Genomic DNA, 20,450 nt, shown 5'->3' on the forward strand with positions numbered 1-20,450 from the left:
CACATTCTCGCCCAGGCCCAGTTTCCCCATCTAAGCACTTAAACTATCCTGCTTGTGTGCTCGCGAGCCAGACCTCTTCAGCTCATTGCCGTCACACTGTTATTCTTGTCTCCAGCGTGGGCCCCAATCATCAGACTCTACACCCCGGTCCGAATCATCAGACTCTATACCCCGGGATGAACTATGCCCTCTATCGTCATCTGGACATTCATCCCCTCCATTGCCACATGTCCATTTCTCCAAACTGTAGTACACTCCAGTGAACACACTGCGACTGCACTGTCTTTCCGTGAGAGAATCCTGCTACGTACTTGCTATATATACGTTTGTTGGGCAATAGGAGAAGGGAGACAGATGTTTCAGAGGGAGAAAATCCAGGTTCAGAAAGTAAAAGTCCTCCCTGGTATTTTGTTCCAATCACCTTGATTTACTTATTAGCACAGTTGATCAGTCAGGAGGTGGAACTAATGAGTAAAACCAGCTGGCTGAATTCAGGGGTGGAGGAAACACATGGCAGGACTTCTACTTTCTGACCACTGGACTTTCCACCACTGGCAGAAGCAGAGGATCTACAAGTAAATTAACAACAAGGAGGTGGTAATGTTAAACCTGAGAAGAAGAGATAGCGATTTTAAGATAAGCATTAATAAATGTAATTTTAGCATTTATTTCAGATTTCGTGCATTACAATACTTGATCTAAAATTTGCTGTGGGTGAATACATTTAGTATTTATGTGAATTATACCAATGTAGGAAAAAAATAAGCTCCCATTAATTGTTTATAAAAAAAAATATATATATATATATATATTCAAATGGCCATTATGATATCCCCTCAATCTTTGTGATCAGAAAATAAGGACAAATCCAAATAATCTGCAAATCAGGTGCAATGTGCAATGCCAAGCGTTGGCTGGAGTGGTGTAAGACACCCTGCCATTGGTCTCTGGAGCAGTGGAAACGCGTTCTCTGGAGTGATGAATCACACTTCACTGTCTGGCAGTCTGATGGACAGATCTGGGTTTGGCGGAACACAAAGTGCCTGGAACTTTTGCAGATGTAGCGTATATATCAATTTTATTGGATTTCCCATGTTGCACTTTGATATCCTCCATCATCACCTGTTTCACACAACTGACCTTGCATGCCACTCAGGGGTGTTGCTTGGCAACATCTCTTCACTTACCTGTCCAAGTAATAAAGTCTTCAGTCTAGGGATACTGTTGACCCCAAGAGCATAAAGGAACAGAGCAGAATCAGCAGAATGAAGACACTAAAGGAGATATCTAGAGAAACTGTACAATACTGCCTCTCTGTATGACAGTAGTCTAAGTTTCTGCAAACAACTGCTGTATAAAACAAGTTGCTAGCAGCTTTGAAGGGCTTTTTTGACATTCGTTAAACATCAGGGTCAGAGAATCAAACTTTTAAGCAGTAGAGCCAATCTTCACAGTGTTTTATTTTCCAATTAGTACCAACAATTATTGATATGACACCAGTAAAATTACAAAGCTATTCAAAATCACAAGTTGCAGAAACAGTTAACAGGGCTTTGATTTTTCTTAAAATAAAATAAACATTATTATTATTATTATTATTTTAATATGAAACAGCATAACACCATAATGAAATGACACTAGTGAAAGCTCTCACGACATGAGAGTATCACAGTTGTTTCTGATTAACAGGACAACTGATATAAGTCTGACACTATTTCAGGGTTAAGGCATACATCTTAAATAAAAGTCAAAATCTTCCAAGCATAAAATACTGCATAAAAAAAAGAAAATGAATACAAGTCAACCAGAGCAAAAAAAGAACATCAGAAATGCAAATAAATTACATAACAATTTCAATCTGTGGTCAGTCAAAAGAGTACCTCCGTTTCTGGAAACCTCACATCCTGAGTCCATCATGCCATTCTCCTCCTAAATTAGAAAGTTGGCCCATAGTGATGGACTCATATGAACACACCAGCAGGTGCAGTGTGGGTCATGTGAAAATGGTTTTCGAAGCAGGCGTACCCAACTTTTTGGTAACTAAATCACTGACGAAAATCGCACTGCACCATGTGAAATGATAACTTCCACAACTTTATGAAGGTTTGTAAACAAGTATCTGGTTTTGAGAACTTTGATTCTATCGTTTAAAGGTTTGAGTGCAAATTAAAGTAATGAAATGTCATTATTTTGTACTACTTTGACCTCATTTAATGACTTCTTTTCACACGTTTATCTAAATCCACTGAAGACCTCCCCTCACCCCCCATAACAAATTGTCTAACCCCTCCTCAGGAAAAACCCATTTTAAAAGGGGCCTCCACTGAAAAAAGAATTTCATGTTTTTTTGCTGTTGTTGGTGCCAAAGGCCTCCCCTGGACTGCACTCAAACTCGCTCTCCTCTGGTTCTTGACTTTTATTGCTTGCGTCGCCACCTATAAAAGGAAAATAAAACACGCTGTAAACAACAACAGAACGATAAGCCAGCTAAACAAGCCAATATCGCACTTCAAAAGGACAAAATACTGTGTGATATTTCTGCCTTCAGAAGTAGGCTTTGTCTACAGGACGTCCCAAGACGTTCATGTCCACCCGAACAGAGAGGACGCGTACTTGCTTCAACAGGCCAACGCAGCATTTTTGGGTGGATATTTAAAACGATTTATTTTGTAATGCCATGCTTTGTGACTACATTTCAATTTTAATGTATTGAATCACTACAAATACATAATTATTTTCTAAATGAAATTCTTCACTAAAGTTCTACACAAAAAGTTCACCAAATTTCTCAGTGATTCATTTTAAATTAGGCAGTTATTTGTCTATCAACTTACAAATTTTCTAAACAAACTATCACCTCCGGACCCAGAAAGCTCCTATTGAATGATCCCTACACGTGAATCATTTAAGGAATGCAGCATCACATTCTTGAGGAATTTTTGAATAATAAATTATCCACAGAGATGATCATTACTTAGATCAGAAAAAACCGCAAGGAGCTCCTGAACATCTCAATACTATTGACTATTACTTTATAACGTAATGTGCAATTTTAATGCATAATTATTGTACACAATGCAACAATGCAAATTGCAACAACTGAGTTGTTTTGGACCACTATACGACAGAAAGAGTGAGGACAAAGAGGACAAGTCACACGAGTGTGTGTACTTAACCCGTTCAAGTGCAGGTTCAGTGTTCTGCAACTCCACTGCTTTCAGTTACCAGCAGTGATTGTGACATCAGCATTAGAATGTTCAGTTAAGAACATTCTAATCACATTCTTGTGGTCTTAATGTGGTTAGCTGGGCATACTGTATATCTGTGTGTGTGTGTGTGTGTGTGTGATGGGCATGTTGGACAAACTGAAATCTGTCAATTGTAGAACTGAATAGAGGCCTTCAATGAAAAAACAGGGCAGTATTCATTTTTTTTAAAAAGCATGTTTTTCTTTTATAAATTTTACACTGGAGAATCCCCTAAATATTCTATCAATAGTTTCCTGGTAATGCGGTTGACAAAATATTAATAAAATATTAGGTGCAAAATTATGCAAACAAAAGCGATAACTTCATGCCCTTGCCCTTTTCAGCAGCGATAATTTCTACCAGGGGAAAAAAAGGCTTACAAGACAAGTCGTCAGAAGAGAGGAGGGCCGAGATGGGGATCTTGCCCTCCTTGTACATCGCCATCTTCTGGACAAAACGCTGCTTGACAGCATTCATCACAATCTTGTCACTGGCCATGTCTGAAACAAAGTGACTGAAAATAAACTGGCCCTAAAAGTAGTTCATATATATGCATTCTCCGGCTGTTGAATCACCATGATTCATTTAACCCTCTGAAGAACAAGTTTTTTGGAATGTTTTTTTTTCCAACATTCTAAGTCAGTGTTCTAGAACTCCACTGCTTTCAGTCCCCAGTGGTGATTGTTACATCAGCATTAGAATGCTCAGTGAAGAACATTCTAATCGCATATTTGTGAAGGCACCGCTTTAAAGGGTTAAAGAGAGGAGTTTTTTTTTCCTTACCTGACTGAGAGCTGCTTTGTGACGTGTCAGTCTTTGCACCACCGCGTGAAGTGCCACTCTCCGCCGAGGAGCGCCCAGACAGAGAGCAGGACTGCAGTGCTCCACGGTAGTCCCCACTGGGGGGGCTGAGAACGGACGGGTCCGAAGAATAATACCGCAAGTCTCCCAGACTGTCGTCGGACTCGCAGGGAGTCTGAGAGGAGGGGGGGTCCGGCCCCCAGGACCCCACGTGGGTCCCAGGCCCCTGCGAGCTCAGAGTCTGTGGAGGGGGCAGGCTGGAGAGGGAACTCACGGGGCAGTAGTATGTGTCCTCCTGAGGAACGAGCTTAGCCAGGCCATGCGTGATGGAATCCAGCGATTGGAGGAGAGGGGCAGGGGGAGGGGCTGGGGAAGGGGCAGTGGGCGGGGACTGATCAAGGAGCGTAGACGAGGCCTCATGTGTGGAAAACTCCAGACTGGAGAACTGGAGGCGAGAGTGGAGGTCTTCTATAATTTTATACACCTGTGAGACAGAAATGAACAGACTCACTCTTCCTGAACAATACCCATAGCCTTACAGACAAACAGAAACATAAATTTATGTCTATGTATGTAGCACTTTCCATAAAAAAGGCAGTTGAGGACTGTAGAAATTACATTTACATTACATTACAGCCATTTAGTAGTAGTATCCAGAGCGACTCACAAAACCTTCTCATAGCATTTACATTGCATCCATTTATACAGCTGGATATATGCTGAAGCAATGCAGGTTAAGCACCTTGCTCAAGGGTATAAACGACAGTGTCCAACCTGGGAATCAAGCCTGCAACCTTTAGGTTACAAGACCAGCTCCTGACCCATTATACGACACTGCCTCTAGTGTAAACACTTCAGGCCCTCTGGGCATCTCCCACTCACATCTATCATAGGCGGTCGTTTCTTTTTCCTGCGATCCAGACAGCGGCAGGCGAGCGAGGAGAGATTGAGGGACCACTGGGACGCTGCGGGGGCCAGCTGGGGGTCCAGGTGCTTCTTCGATATGTGCTTGGCCGCGGATGACGGGAGACACCCCAGGGAAGACGCCGTACTTCCGCCTTCCTCTTCCTCCTTCTCCTCCTCTCCCTCGCTAACGAGATCTTTCTGTGGGAAAGAGACGTGGCATCTACGTCAGAGCTTTTCTGGGCTGAACATGTTCTGTGAGCTGTATTCTTCACTGCCATTTCCAATTGTGTCAATGTGTACATGTATGTTAATGTTATGCGCCACAAGTATCATGTGATGTGGCATTTATATGCGGAAGAGGAAGTGCACCGTATTGACCGGACATGGATCCAGGGTGGATTGAAACGTGATCTATCTGTTAGTAAATGGTGAAATGCAGCTTTTTCGCGTGGGATTTTTGTTCAATGCGACCATCTGTTTCACTATATATTACATTACAGGCATTTCGCAGATGCTCTTATCCAGGATGACGTACACAACTATTTTTTTTTTTTTTACATTGCATCCATTTATACAGCTGGATATACACTGAAGCACTGCAGGTTATGCACCTTGCTCAGGGGTACAACAGCAGTGTCCTACCCGGGAATTGTACTTTGAAGGTTACATGACCAGTTCCTTACCCATTATATAATACTGCCTACTTTACATTGAATTAAGTGCACATGCAAATGTAGGCCAGCTATTGGCAGTGATAACCTCTGTCAGTGACTCCCTACCCATCTGACACAGCACAAATAACTTCCTGTGTTTCAGTCATGTGATCAGTTCTTCACAGCACATACAACTGTTCCTGTGTTTCAGTCATGTGATCAGTTCTTCACAGAACATACAACTCTTCCTGTGTTTCAGTCATGTGATCAGTTCTTCACAGCTCAGATAACGCTTCCTGTGTTTCAGTCATGTGATCAGTTATTCACAGCACAGATAACTCTTCCTGTGTTTCAGTCATGTGATCAGCTCTTACCAGGTAAACCGTTCTGGATTGGCTGTCCGTTTCCAAGGCCCTGCGGCCCGTCAGCACTTCCAGGATGACCTGAAGGGTTAAAGACACACAAATCATACTGATATTAATACAGCTTTGTGTGCAAAGCGGATATTAAAACCTTGCAACCCCAGGGCTCTATGTTAGTAGAATTTTTTGGCTGGACCGCAACAGCGGGGCCAGCCCTACAAACGTGAATGTCTGTGACTTAGTCACTGAGTGATGAAGTTACACCATTGGTCGGCCGAGTTATGAAGTTACACCATTGGTCGGCCGGATGAAGTGTATTAGGTCCAGCCATATACTAGGTTTTGACCTAGTCTTGTTTTCCAAGGAGCACATGTGCATCCTAAGTTTAAACATTTAGGGACGCACTAATGCACCCCCCATTAGTAGACGTCCTCCTAAATTATTTTTACAGGTATCACACATCAATTTTTCAGGAGCAAATGCTCCTAAAATGGAGGCACAGTAGAGTCACGTACAGCATGACAACGCTGTTTCACCAATTTACATCATCCAATAAACAGATAACCTGAATCATCCATTCAGCAACGGTGTAAATTATTCATTAGCAAGAGAGTGCCAGATTCCGAACATCTGGCACAGGAACATCTGGAAATACAGGCACAGGTAAATCTTCATCTGACACGGTTAATTCATCAATGAACACCGATAATGCAGGGCTGCTGGGTGGCTCATCCGGTTAAGGCACAGTTTCAATGGCATGAATGGGCCCCTACGGTTCGGGTTCGAGCCTGGACCCTGCCAGAGCGGTCCGTTACCAGCAGCCCGGCAGAGCGAAACACAAAGTGACCCCTGACGGTCGACCGGGCGTTCGCGAAGTCCGCCTGTCAGGCTGCATGCGGGACGTCTGCCTCCTACTCTTGTCTGTGCAAAGCCCACCTCACGAACTGCAGCGTAAACAGACGTGGCAGCGTCCATCATGGGCTCTGGAGGAGAGCTCATTGTATTTATCACCCCGTATCCCCTTATTACTGATGACTGGGCCAGGGCTACCAATTAACTATCAACAATTACACCAGTGTCATGTTACACAGAAGCACGATGATTAGTGGTCTCAGCGCTATTCAACACCCAAAAGCTATGTCAATTTGTCGCAAAGTACGAAACACCACTGATTTATTTTCCTTGCAAGCAGAAACGAATTGTGACACGCTGTTTTATTGCTTTTGGCTCTGTAACCCAGCTGCGTTGAATCTAAAAATCAAATCATGAATATGAGGCTAAAGTGCAGACCGTCGGCTTTAATTCCAGCGCATTTACATCCATATCAGGTGAACCACGCAGGAATTACAGCCCTCTTCATAGACAGCTCCCCTTCCATTTTGAGGGGACCAAAGGTATTTGGACAGTTGGCTGCTCAGATGTTTCTTGGCCAGTAGTGCGCTGTTGCAGCATTGATTTATGCACAGGAAAGCAAACAGAAGGTCTACATTGTATGTGTGGAGTTTACATACGTCTGTTGCTGTTATCTCTCAACATGAGGCTGAAAAATGATCTGCCAAATAGAGAAAAAGAAAAACCCCTTTTCTGCCATCGAACAGACCAAGAACGCTCCCCAGGATGCAGACAGAGATGTGTGATCAAGTACCATAAAGAGACAACTGCAGAAGCATAACCCCAAGAGGGTTCGCCACAAGACGCAAACTATTGTTATGCCTCAAGAACAGAATGGCTAAAAAAAAAAAGTACATACAAAAAAAATGGTAGAATTCCATAGCAAAGTCTTATCGCCAGACCAGACGATTAAGAATTGGTTTGATTATTGATAATTAGCAGGTAAATAAATGTTTTACACGTTCTTAACTTTTGTGTGTAAGTGGCACCGCAGTGAAAAAGCTTGGAATTGTTCCACAGCGGGTAAACCCTTTATTTTCTTCTCCTTCAACACGTTCAGTGTTCCGCCCCTTTAACGTAACACTATGACTTCTAACTTAGTGCATCCGGTCATTTTCTCCACATACAAGCCTTCACGGTACAGTAGTGGTATTGAAAGCCGACGTTTTCTGGATGTTTCAGCCTCCTGAACATTTCGGCTGAAACTGAGTGTGAGCCAAAGTCTGCTCACTTTGTTCCTGTCTGTCTGTCATTCCCAGAATGCATTGTGAAGATGGTAACACCATTCCACCCGATAACACAGCCAGCCCATCTGCTAGAAAGGTGTAAATCCAAATTCTGCACAGTCTGGCGCCCATCAGCTTAGCATACAAACAGTGATCAATCTACAGCTTCAGACCACCTCAGACTACACGTCACATTAAAATCGTTTAAGGTCGTCAGTGTCACACTAGACGATTAGCTCCTGGAATGTCGTGGTCACCAGACAGGACACGCTACACATTTGACACTCACGACCGCGGACGGGGGGGGAGGGGGGGGGGGGGGGAGACGGGGGGGAATCGGGAGGAATGAGCAGAAAGAAATTCTGACACGCTAGAGTTTCTGTCGAGGCGTCGTCAGGCGTCCCAGATGGAGCATCGTTCATCTTCCACCCCTACGCACTATACGGGATAAAACGACCAACTGTCACCCCTGACACTCAGCGTCATTCACACCTGTACCCACACTCAGCGTCATTCCCACCTCGTCACCCGACTCACTCAGTCGACTCACTTCACCCCGACCCACTCATTCCGACTGTCACCCGCACTCACCATCCGAACCTCACTGCACCCGACTCCGTCATTCCCGACACTCACTGTCACCCCCGACACTCAGTGTCATTCCCGACGCCCGGCGCTGATCAGATCAGGCCCATTATCGTGTAGTCTAGGGGGGCCGTTAGCTAAGAATGCGGAATCTGCGCATGCATCAGGTGATAGTGAATGACTTGAAACCACATCCAACAGCATTTTTAAAGTTATCTGTGTGTGTGTGTGTGTGTGTGTGTGTGTGCGCGTGTGTCTGTATGTGTACGGGCGTGCGTGTGTGTGCGTCTGCACGTGCATGTTTGTGTGTGTGTGTGAGCATGTGCGCGCGCATGCCTGTCTGTGTGAGCACACACTCACCACTCCGAAGCTGTAGGTATCGATCTCCACTCCCAGCTCTCCTTTCTTCACGTACTCGTCGGGCAGGTACGCCAGCGTCCCGCGCACCGTCTTGGTCTGCGCCACGCTGGACGTCTTCCCCGCCGTCCTGCGGGGGCTCTGGTAGAAGCGAGCTAGCCCAAAGTCCCCCAGTTTGGGCTCCAGGTGGTCCCCCAGGAGGATGTTAGAGCTGAGGGAGGGCAGGAGAGGGTGAGATGTGGTTTTGTACAGGAATCGCCCAGTCAGTGTACCCTTACTACAGACACCAAACAATGAGGCAATCAACAAGTACTTTAGCCTTATATTTAGACTTAATCTTATTTCTATAACTTTTCATTTAAATACGATTGCCAATGAGGTGAGACAGCTTGACTCATTTCAAGATTTGAAGTCTTATTCAAATACAGAAATATGGAAAATCCAGTCCGAAGAACAGGACCCCCAGTGCTCCAGTCCGAGGACCAGGGACCTTCGGGAAGGACTCACCTCTTCACATCGCCGTGGATGAGCGGCGGGCAACTCGAGTGCAGGAACTGGATGGCTCTCGCTGACCCAAGCAGTACACTAACACGCTCCGTCCAGGAGAGGGCAGCACTGCTCTGAAAAATCACATACCAGCAAAGGTATTTAATCACATACCAAGATATACTGACAAAATATGAATACCATTTTTTTTATTTATTGAAAACAATACTCTCCAGGACCAGGATTGTGCACCACTGCTATACGAGGTCAAAATGATTGCGTGACGATATTTTCAGTTTTCAAAAGGCCACAACGCAGTTTCTGCGGTCACGACGACGTGCTGCACGACGCGCGTGGTGAGCCGAGCGGCTTGTTTACCGGGCCGTGGAGCCGGTCGTCCAGGCAGCCGTTGGACAAGAACGGGTACAGCAAACAGTGCTCCCCTCCCCCCACGCAGTAACCCGCAAACTCCACAATGTTGGGGTGCCGGTACCTGCAGGGAAAAGAACGCAGTCCGTCAAACATAGCTTACATACTTGTCAAAGATTTTGCAGCATTGTATGGATCTTTACTACGGTATCGTTTCAGCAATATAGTAAGCCTAATCAATTTACTATGAAAGCGCATTAATTATTATTATGAATTAGCTATTATTATTAATGTAGGCCTACGTATTTTAACAATATTGCCAAACGCTGCGAGAAACAAAATGTACGCAGATTCTGGAATGCGTCGGGATCAAGGATTCCTGTCCTTGTCAGTTGTTGCAATCAGATGTTTGACGGCCCCAGTCAACAGCGTTGCTAACCCGCACTCTTTATTCCCCCAGTACGCTAACAGACGAGCCAAAACAAACTTTCAAAGAAATAAAAACGGACATACGGTAACCGCGTTTTATTATTTTAGTAAAGCAATTTGAGCATGCTCTGTTTCTAACAACCTTCTGCTAAAAGCCATAGAGCATTCTTTTTCGTGACTGAATGAAGATAAAATGCACCAGCCTATCAATGTATTTCACTCAAAGGCCGTTTGTTCCAAGCAGCTGGCAACTGCCCACTGATTTCTTGAAACTTGCATCTGTTAGCGTTGCTATAGTTGCGAATTACATGTCAGCCGTTTCCCATTTATTAATACATTTTGAAAAATGTATTTTAAAAAAACTCTGATTTCTCCCCCGTTCTCCATGATTTTCCACAACTTTTCTGAGACTGCTTCACGACTTCAGCCAATTTTTCCTGTGAGAAACACCCAGCCTTCGTCATTATTTCACCATCTTTAAAACTGTAAAGCTAGCGGCTCCCGTGTGGAAGATCTACCCAGCCAAGGAAATCATCCTCTGAGCAACGATTTATCCTCACACCCCAATTACAATCCAAACCACGACAGTAGCCAACTGTGGCTGGGAGTTTCGTGTGGCGAAACATAACCGGTCACGGTGTAGCATGGGCACAGTCGGGACTGATACTTGGCAGGTACTAATTTGGCAGATGAAAATGTGCAAATCAGCTTACAAACACAATTATGGGGGGGAAAAAAGACCAAAGCAAATGACAAAGGAAATTACAGGCAGCAGAACAGAAGATGGCGGTGCCAGGATAGAGAAGAGGGCAGGGCCAGGGTAGACAAGAGGGTGGGGCCAGTGTCGAGAAGTGGGCGTGGCCAGGGTAGAGAAGGGGCGGGGCCAGTTTAGACAAGCGGGCGGGGCCAGGGTAGACAAGAGGGCGGGGCCAGTGTAGAGAAGAAGGTGGGGTCAGAGTAGAGAAGAGAGTGGGGCCAGGGTAGAGAAGAAGGTGGGACCAAGGTAGAGAAGAGAGTGGGGCCAGGGTAGAGAAGAAGGTGGGACCAAGGTAGAGAATAAGGTGGGGCCAGTGTAGAGAAGAGGGCAGGGCCAGGGTAGAGAAGAATGTGGGGCCAAGGTAGAGAAGAGGACGGAGCCAGGGTACAGAAGAGGGTGGGTCCAGGGTAGAGAAGAGGGCGGGTCCAGGGTAGAGAAGAGGGCGGAGCCAGGGTACAGAAGAGGGTGGGGCCAGTGTAGAGAAGAGGGCAGGGCCAGGTAGAGAAGAATGTGGGGCCAAGGTAGAGAAGAGGGCGGAGCCAGGGTACAGAAGAGGGTGGGTCCAGGGTAGAGAAGAGGGCGGGTCCAGGGTAGAGAAGAGGGCGGAGCCAGGGTACAGAAGAGGGTGGGGCCAGGGTAGAGAAGAGGGTGGGGCCAGAGTAGAGAAGAGTGTGGGGACATAGGCATGGGGCAATTCCAGTCCTGGAGGGCCAGCGTGCTTTTGTTTCTACCAATTGCTCTGGCCAAATGAGCTAACAGCCCTTGGCCGTCATTCATGCACCTATCAAGAAATGTAGCTATGCAAATGTTAAGGCTCATTACATAATGAGGGCCAGAAGTTGGCACGAAAAGCAGAAACAGATATGGCCCCCTCGTTTTCCACTTCCGCCTTCCTTTTTTGAAGTGAAACTTTTTTTTTAAGCACAGAGGCACCAAAGGTACAAAAGAAGACCCTGAAAAATCCCAAGTTAGAATAAGAGAGAAGTTGGAACAGAGACAAAATGTGTCACACGAACATGAAAAACCATTCAGTGAAACGTTAAATGAGGACAGAAGCGAAGAAAAAGGTCCTCCACCCCCAAACGACAGACAGCGCTCTTACTGCGAAAGCTTCTCCACCTCGGTCCGGAAGCTCTCCCTCATCAACGGCCAGTTCAGCCGCGAGTCCTGATGAACAATAAGATCAAACGTACGATTACTATTATTATTATTATTATTATTATTATTACAGGCATTTAGCGGACACTCTTATCCAGAGCGACTGACAACTCATTGCTCAGCAGACCGGCGAGACACAGCTCACATGAAAAAAGCCTGGCTCACAGCGCTTCTGTAACACTTTCAACCACACCGACAAGCAAACCTGAGACTTCAAGTAGCTACGCTGAACGCCTTGGGTACAACAAAGAAAAGTCTAGAAGAGACTCCTGCCAGAAGTGACGCGCATTTAACAGAAAACATAAGACACGGATAACATGCAATACCACCTAGCCGCACCGCTAATACCAGGAATGGCCAGATCGTAGTGAACAAAACCAGAATCACAGCAATGACTTCTGGGAAAAAAATATAAAAATTCCCAGATGGAATGGTGAATATGTAGTTTTGTGATGTAACGTACTGGCATGTTTCAGTGCTTAAATGAATCATTAAGCAGTTTTTCTGAAGCGAATAAAATTCACCATTAATAAAGGTAAAACTTTAAATGACAGGCCTCTCTGCTCTAGACCGCGGGTTTTCAACACGGGGGCAGTGGGCCCCTGGGGGGGGTCCTTGAAGGTACTGCAGGGGGTCCCAGGCTGGACCTGATCGGCCAGTGGTACCCAGCTCTGTTCCTGGAGATCTACCATCCTGTAGATTTTCATTTCAACCATAATTTGTAACACCTCATTCCACTAATTAGCAGCTCAATGAGATCTCTAGCTGTTGAATGAGGTGTGCTTTGTTACGGTTGGAGTGAAAACCTACGGGGATGGTAGATGTCCAGGAACAGGGTTGCTTACCACTGTGATAGGCAATGGCTATATACACAATTGGGAAAATATTTCAAAATATAAAGGCTTTTTGCATTTTTTAAAATGTAATCCTTTTTTATCTTATGATGGGGGCCCCTGGATGCATCTGAGCCTGGGTGAGGGATCGCTGGATCAGAAATAGCAGTACAGTTTATATTCCTGTACCATTATGTGATTTGCAGACCCTCACCTGCTTCAGCCTCTTCACAGCGTATTCAGTGTTCCTCAGGGTGGCCCGGTACACCCGACCAAACCCCCCCTCTCCAATCTGCAGTGCTTCCGTGAAATTGTTCGTCCCACGCTGCACCTCTTCAAATGGCCAGCACATGGCATTGTGGGACTGGAGGATATTCTTGCCAGGTGTGTTGGACAAGCACGCAGACTGGAAGATAAAATTTCAGCAAGATTTTTTTTAAATTTACTGTTTCTATAACGTTCACTATGTGAATAAATGATAAGATTTTGTCGATAACTTGCATATCTTTGGAGTTCTAACCAACCATTACTCATTATAAATTTATAAACGTAAATTTAAAACCAAAATATAAAACCAATATAAATTTATTTCGAGCTGATTTCACAGTAGCTTTCACAGTAATGCAGTGGAGGAAAATACCTGAGGAGCTGTGATGGATTCCATCTTCTCCCTGGACTCCAAACCCGAAGGAGGAGGGCCTGGTTTTGGCAGAGGCTTGGGTGCTTTAAAAAAAAGAAAAAGGGAGAGCAATGGATTTTTTATATTACATTGCAGGCATTTAGCAGACACTCTTATCCAGAGTGACTTACACACCTTTTCACACTGCATTTACATTGCATCCATTTATGCAGCTGGATATATACTGAAGCAGCGCAGGTTAAGCACCTGGCTCAGGAGTGCAAAGGACTCTCATCAAGCTCATTCAGGAAACAGAAAATATGTTCCGTCTGCCACTCCAGATAACACCTTCAAATACCACCCAACGGCACTCTGTACAAGTTAACCATGGAAATTTAGTCAAGCAGTGGCTAAATAGCTAGCTAGCTCTGCTACATGGTGAAAACACGGTCAGCAGACGCACTACCTCTGTCGATGAATGGCCTGGTTTCCTGATTATCCTCCAGGTTTTCTTTTGACGGCGAAGGGGGAAAACTCTTACAAGATATGTACACCTAGAATGGCAATCAAGGTGAATAGTCCTACAAGTTACCCACAATTATACTAGACTAGACTAGAGAAGGTAAACTAGTAAACCACAAAAAAGCTGAATGTATAACATTGCAATCACATGACCGACGAGACATTCAATCTGAAACGAGACCAAATTTTAACACTTCAAGTTCAGATATTTGAACATCAAATTTTCTTGTTTTTTACTTCCAATATTTTTCCACACATTTCTTGATCACAAAAAATGGTGGTGGTCTTTGCGGCAATATATAAAGTATATTAAAGTAGCCAAAGGGACCTTTTTCTCCTTGATGTGTGCAATTCTCCATGAATATTTTGTGAACAATATGTTCAACTGGTAAAGCTACTGGCTGTAAAATAACATTTTATGGATAAACAAAAAAAAAAAACGAATAAGTTTTATATGATATTTTGATAGGCTGGGCCTTCATAATTAGTTATAATTATGTACTATGCACACATCACATATACATTAGCTTATAGCATACCTATAGCATTATTATTACAAGAATGAAGATATTTATACCAAACACTTCTGTTCAATTTTTAACTCAAACTTACGTTGTTACTTGCCATCTCTGGAGAGGGGCGTACAGGACTCCCTAGACCAAAAAAAAAAATTTTATATTACATTTTTTCCAAGAACATTGCCAAGACATTTTTGTAAATGTAATTGGCAGTTTCAGCAGTAGCACAGAGTGGATTTTATTTGTCACAAAGACTTGATGGCCAATTGGTCACCGCCTCGGTGTAGAAACTACACTTGTGTTTCAGCTCCATATCCACCCTTTAAAGTGTGAGGTCACAAACATGTGATTAGAATGCTCTTAACTGAACATTCTAATGCTGATGTCACAATCACCACTGGTAACTGAAAGCAGTGGAGTTCTAGAACACCGACTTAAGAGTTTCTTTGGGGGGGGAAAAAAAACATTCCAAAAAAATCTGAAGGGTCAGTACAGCCGACAGCACCCCCCCCCCCCCCTCCCCCCCCGCCCCCGAGCCTAGTAATGCGCGACTCACAGCGGAGGATGATGTCTCGAGCTCTCAGCAGCTGGAGCTCGGCGAGGAGGCTCAGCAGCTCCCCGACCGTGCCGTTCCGGTCGCCCCACAGCTGCATCACCACGTCCGTCCGCCGCTCCTTCCGCGCCGACTGACGCAGGTCCGTCTGGTCCCTGACCACGCGGGAGGCTGGGAAAAAAAACGCGTCGCGCAGAGAAGAGACCCTTCAGTGTCAGGACACAACTGAGTCCCACGCCACAGGAAGAGCACATGGAAGAATCTGACATGGAGGGATCAGTTCAGGGACACGTTGAGGAAGCACTGGAGCCAACATGGCGGTCATCAGATCATTCAATCCAACACGTCACCAATCAATGGCTCTTTCTGCAATCAGTTTAAAAACCTAGTAAATCACTATTCAGCAATTGCCTACGAGTCACTCCTTAATCTATTAACCCAGTGTCCCTATAGTCCGGGGCACGGAGTGGCACATGACGTATTACAGCAGCACTGATGGAGACACACTGACAGATGGTGTGAGAAAGCAATTGGCTGTCTGGCCAGCCTAATAAGCTGTGATCAACACACTCGACGAGCAGCCAAGCTGAGACAGCACCACAAGGGACTCTGGATAAAATTAGACCGAATGGGATAAAATACAGAAATAAATAAAATTTAATAATTAATAGCCCAGCCAGAAGCCGTGCACTCTTCGCACGACAACCTTGCTGAAGCTGAATAGGTATGCGCATTGGTTGCTATCAGAACGTGGGACATTCTGGGCAAACTAAGACACAGGTGTTGTTGAGCCAGTAGGGGGCACTCTTCCCTCCACACCAAACAGAGGCACAATAATGCCCCCGCCACATTAATGGGGCTATTGTGCATGCACTGGATGAGACATTCGGCGGCAGCCCCCTGACTCATTGTGGTCACCACCCTGGAACTTCCACCACAAAACAACACTAACCTCATTTAACAGATCAAAGTCTCTCTCGGTGGCAGGCCAAAGCAATCTCTGCATAGAAATATCAGTCAGCAGCAGAAGGCCCAGATTTGGTCGAGGTAGGCTGTACGTCATGACGACACCTCTACCCTTTCTCAGTTTTTAAAAACAACAATGGGTGGGTAATGTGAACTTGGAGATGCTACCGGCACTAGGTGAAAGCGGGCGTTGACCAATTCCCTTCCTGCGCCAAGGCCGAACCCTCGCAATTTTTCACATGACAGCAAAGCGCCATTTTCTTTTCAGTAGTATAACTTAAGCGTGAAAGGAAACGGAACTTAACGCCACAAGCATGCGATTTTCTCTCTTTAGCGGCCAGACAAGCGGCTGCACGACCCGGTAGTAACGCTCAGCCCGTCCGTTTGTATTCCGCAGAATTTTACAAATTAAATCTGTAACTGCCGTTGTCTGATGCCCCACCCCACAGTCTATGAGCACCCGCCCCGTAGCAGTCTTTAATAAAGCAGGCACCATGCGCAGTAGTTTGGGGCTCTGCACTCACTACAGGTAGGGAGCGCTTCAATCGGGGGGACAGCGACTCCCCCAGAAATAAAAGAAAAAACACCAGGGTGGAATTCCCCTTTAAAGATTCCAAGAAACAGGGATGTTATAACAGTGTCCAGGAAAACCAAAAAAAAAAAAAAAATTCCCAGGAAAACTGGCTTTTCTACATCTGCTCTTAGCACCTCCCACATCTGACTAACTACACAATTCCCAGCATTCCCTGCTACCGAAGATGCCCCAGGTCCTCACTGTTCTCACGGTTGATCCATGTGATGAAATATTAAACATTTTTAAAAACCAAGGAAATTAACAGAATTAACTCCCAAGGGAAAATTCTTAAGTGAAAACATACTGGTTTAGTTCCAACACTCAATTATATTGAGTGAGAATAATGATACTCCTCAAATGACAGTTCAACCAACACTATAAAGACCAGCTATGCCTGCGCTGGCTGCCACTTTTGATAGTATAAAATTGTGACAGCAATTTTGTGACACCCCAGAAACTTTCAGACAAATAATTCTGTTCATAGAAGGGAACCCATTTTACCTTCAGTTGTTCTGCTATTCCAATCATCTTCCCCAAAGAGATCAGCAGCCCTCACTCACTGATGGACATTTTGGGAAATAATTAGGATCTCAAACTATTATAGCAATTAATCAGTGGAAAAAAATTTTTTTTTTTAAATTGTAGCTGATTAATCTGGCTAATTAGAATAGATTTGTCGTTACAGCCACAATCTTAATTCTTATAAGCATTAAAGCTTAGGGGGAAGAGGGGGTCCACACACCAGACAAAATGTAGCAACATGTAGGAGGTAGTACAATCAAGGAGCTGGACTTGGAACTGTGAGACTGCAGGTTCGATTCCTAAATGGGTCACTGCTGTCTGGAACATGGTGTTTGCCAAACACCTACAACATTTTAGCAGGAGGTAGACAACCATTTACTGAGGCAATGCATGATAAAACACTGAGCTCAAGAGTACAACGGTAGTACTGTACAACAGCAATACTCCTCCTGGGAATCAAAGTTTTCATAATTACAAGCCCAGTTCCCAAACCATTACACTACAAGCAAGTTGGCAAGGCAAGTTGTGTATGTCATTCCAGATAAGAGTGTCAGCTAAAATGTCTTGCTGAAGTAAATTTTACTCACCGTCACTGTAACGTGTTACTAATCGTATAACACAACGCTGTGGAATCATACGCTACTTCTTATTCAGCATTACATTTCAGTTACATACTATATGGTAGCATATTGCACTTTTAATTTTTAAGAACTTTTTAAGTAGAGAACGCTCCTCCATACACCAGCGATTAAAGACGCTCAACCCATACAGATTTGTGAAGTCTGAACAGGTCCGGAGGGTAAATAACCAGGATCCTCGGACAGTAGGCCAAAGTAACAAACAAAACAGATTAACAAAACTCCAAAGCTAGATGACAACAGCATTTAGGCTACATGAGACACACATCAATCCCCCTCTATTACACCAAAAACAACAACAACAAGTATTTGGTTTTCATTAACTGAAGGCATTAAACCTATGTTTGTTTGGAAGCGTCGTGAATTCTGAATAAACGCCGTACTCATGTTTTGGTCTAAAATTACGAAAATTTGACCGGTTGAGCCAACATTAACTTTTTTGTAATTCCCACTTTTCTGTCCCATGATTAGGCTATTCAACGAATGCAGTTCCAATAGTTCTATCTTAAGCTAGTCAGTTTCGAATTAAGTTTGTAGCTAACTCGCTTGCGCTGCTTGACGCAAAGTGTTATCTAGCTATAAGGTGGCTAATACTTGTAAACAATTAACATTATGATTCTTAGCTAGACTAGCCTACTCCATTAGAAGCACAACAGATTAGCGAATAATCATAATATTGATTATATCCGGTAGCTAGCTAGCTCTAGCTAGGTACATTCACACTACACAGCACGTCGTGCACGTCAACGTCTATCTCAGTGTATGTCAGTCTAGCTAAAGCTAACAACGTAGCCCAGCTACCTAGCTAAATACATTTCGAGAAACTCAATTTGTCAACCCAACTTCTAAGGACAATTGAGGTAAAGACAGCCAGCTAAGGTCAACTACTATTCTTGAGAATCGAACCGAACCCAACGAACATAGCTAGGGATGAAAAATTTTAATATAAATTAGACAACTAGCTAGTCTACTAGGTACATACTCACCGAATCTGTCCCAGTCACTGTTCGGGAGGCAGTCCATAACTTTGTTAAATTCGTATAAGATCGCAGGGGGCAATTTGTACAAGTATTCATTTTCGATATTCCAGTCCGACATGTTAAAAAGAGCAACATGTGTATTTTTTTATCCAGTTTTCTGCCGAAGTGTACTGAATACTACAAGGAGTGATATGTCATGGAACATTATCGCAGCGGATGACTTCACGCCATCTGCTAAAAACATTCAGTTTTAACAGCAGTTATTGCCTGTACCCACTTCCTTTTTCATCATTAGCCAGACAAGCACGGACCTTCTCTTTCTCGGAAACTCCCACTTGCGTGGGCGTGCCCATGAGGCGAACACGGGAGTTTTTTTTCTTCAAAATACTATGGCTAGTGAAGTGGGCAACTATGCCAATATGTGATTCTGGTTTTGATGCCAAATTTTAGCCGAAAAGCTGCAAACTGTAAAATAGGTGATCGTTAAATTTACATCTCCCCTGGTTAGTATTTTAGGGCTTTCAGTCTAACTGTATTTTTCATTTTGTGCAAAATATAGCCTTTCATAGTAATTTATTATGAATAATGTCTTCCCTCATAGTAACGTATATAAAAACTTGCTTGTATGTTTGATAGTCTGACGCAAAAATGCAGTTAAATTAGAGATGGTGCCTAATGCACCTTCACTATTCATTTCAAAAACACCTAATTAGTACTGCATGTCTGTAAACTTTTTTTCCCATATGGTGTGTCTTAGGGGTGTCGTAGGGGTTTTGTTATTTATATGGATTGGATTTGCCAGCTGTTTGCCAGTTGAACTACTTAAGCTCTACACATCTATTTTTGAATGAAAACAGGTTTCAGGTTCAAGAGCCAATGTATGCCTAGACTAAGAAAGCAAGCATAAAACAGGTGTATAACTAACTGTTAGAAGGTTGTGTTACTGTGCACATACAACAAAATACAGAGTCCATGAATGTTGACCTGAACAAGAGCATTTGTTACATCACTAACTGTGCACCATTAATCAAAAGCACAAAGCACTAAAGTAATTCACAGCATAAAGGGGGAAAAATCATTCAATGGATATATTGCAATAGATATAACAGTTTTCTCTGATTTCATGGCTTTGCAAATAACCATTGTTTTGCTTTTATCATTTGGTTGTAAATATTAGATCAAATATGAATAAACCCGGTATTCAGACACAGACTCCTGACAACTGAGTTTCTCATCACTGATCAATAAAATCCTCCAGTCTGAGACAGCAGGCAAGGCCTTTAATTAATATGTCAAATTTTTATATGGCGAAGGATTCCGTTCGGCGGTCAGACTGCATCATTTAGGTTATTACAATAAGCTAAATGTAAAAACGAGAAGAACGTAGAGCATGGCACAGTCACTGCTTCTCGTCTGAAGAAGCTTGAATGCCTGTTTTATTTGAGCACGGCACTATCAGTTGAATCACCCTGAATGAATTTTTTTGGGGGAGCGTGA

At 43.9% G+C, this 20,450-nt stretch overlaps 1 protein-coding gene across 3 annotated transcripts; it reads right to left on the reverse strand.

The window, feature by feature from the left end:
• Positions 1 to 1,440: 1,440 nt before the first annotated feature.
• On the reverse strand, positions 1,441 to 19,284 carry irak1 (interleukin-1 receptor-associated kinase 1). Of its 3 annotated transcripts, none has more exons than XM_064300568.1 (15): positions 18,960 to 19,282; positions 15,277 to 15,444; positions 14,815 to 14,855; positions 14,144 to 14,234; positions 13,702 to 13,784; positions 13,276 to 13,467; positions 12,173 to 12,237; positions 9,894 to 10,008; positions 9,537 to 9,649; positions 9,033 to 9,240; positions 5,983 to 6,051; positions 4,932 to 5,153; positions 4,032 to 4,533; positions 3,629 to 3,748; positions 1,441 to 2,435 (listed from the first exon to the last, which is right to left on the reverse strand). In XM_064300568.1, the coding sequence occupies exons 1-15, from the start codon at positions 19,069 to 19,071 to the stop codon at positions 2,338 to 2,340; spliced, it is 2,199 nt and encodes a 732-aa protein (XP_064156638.1). In that variant the 5' UTR covers positions 19,072 to 19,282; the 3' UTR covers positions 1,441 to 2,337. The 3 variants fall into 3 exon arrangements, with proteins under 3 accessions (XP_064156638.1, XP_064156640.1, XP_064156641.1); XM_064300570.1 differs by having other exon boundaries at positions 14,147 to 14,234; positions 18,960 to 19,281; XM_064300571.1 differs by lacking the exon at positions 3,629 to 3,748 and having other exon boundaries at positions 18,960 to 19,284.
• Between the last annotated feature and the right edge of the window lie 1,166 nt (positions 19,285 to 20,450).

This window comes from Anguilla rostrata, chromosome 11 (genome assembly GCF_018555375.3).
Source record: "Anguilla rostrata isolate EN2019 chromosome 11, ASM1855537v3, whole genome shotgun sequence".
NCBI classification, from domain to species: Eukaryota; Metazoa; Chordata; class Actinopteri; order Anguilliformes; family Anguillidae; genus Anguilla; species Anguilla rostrata.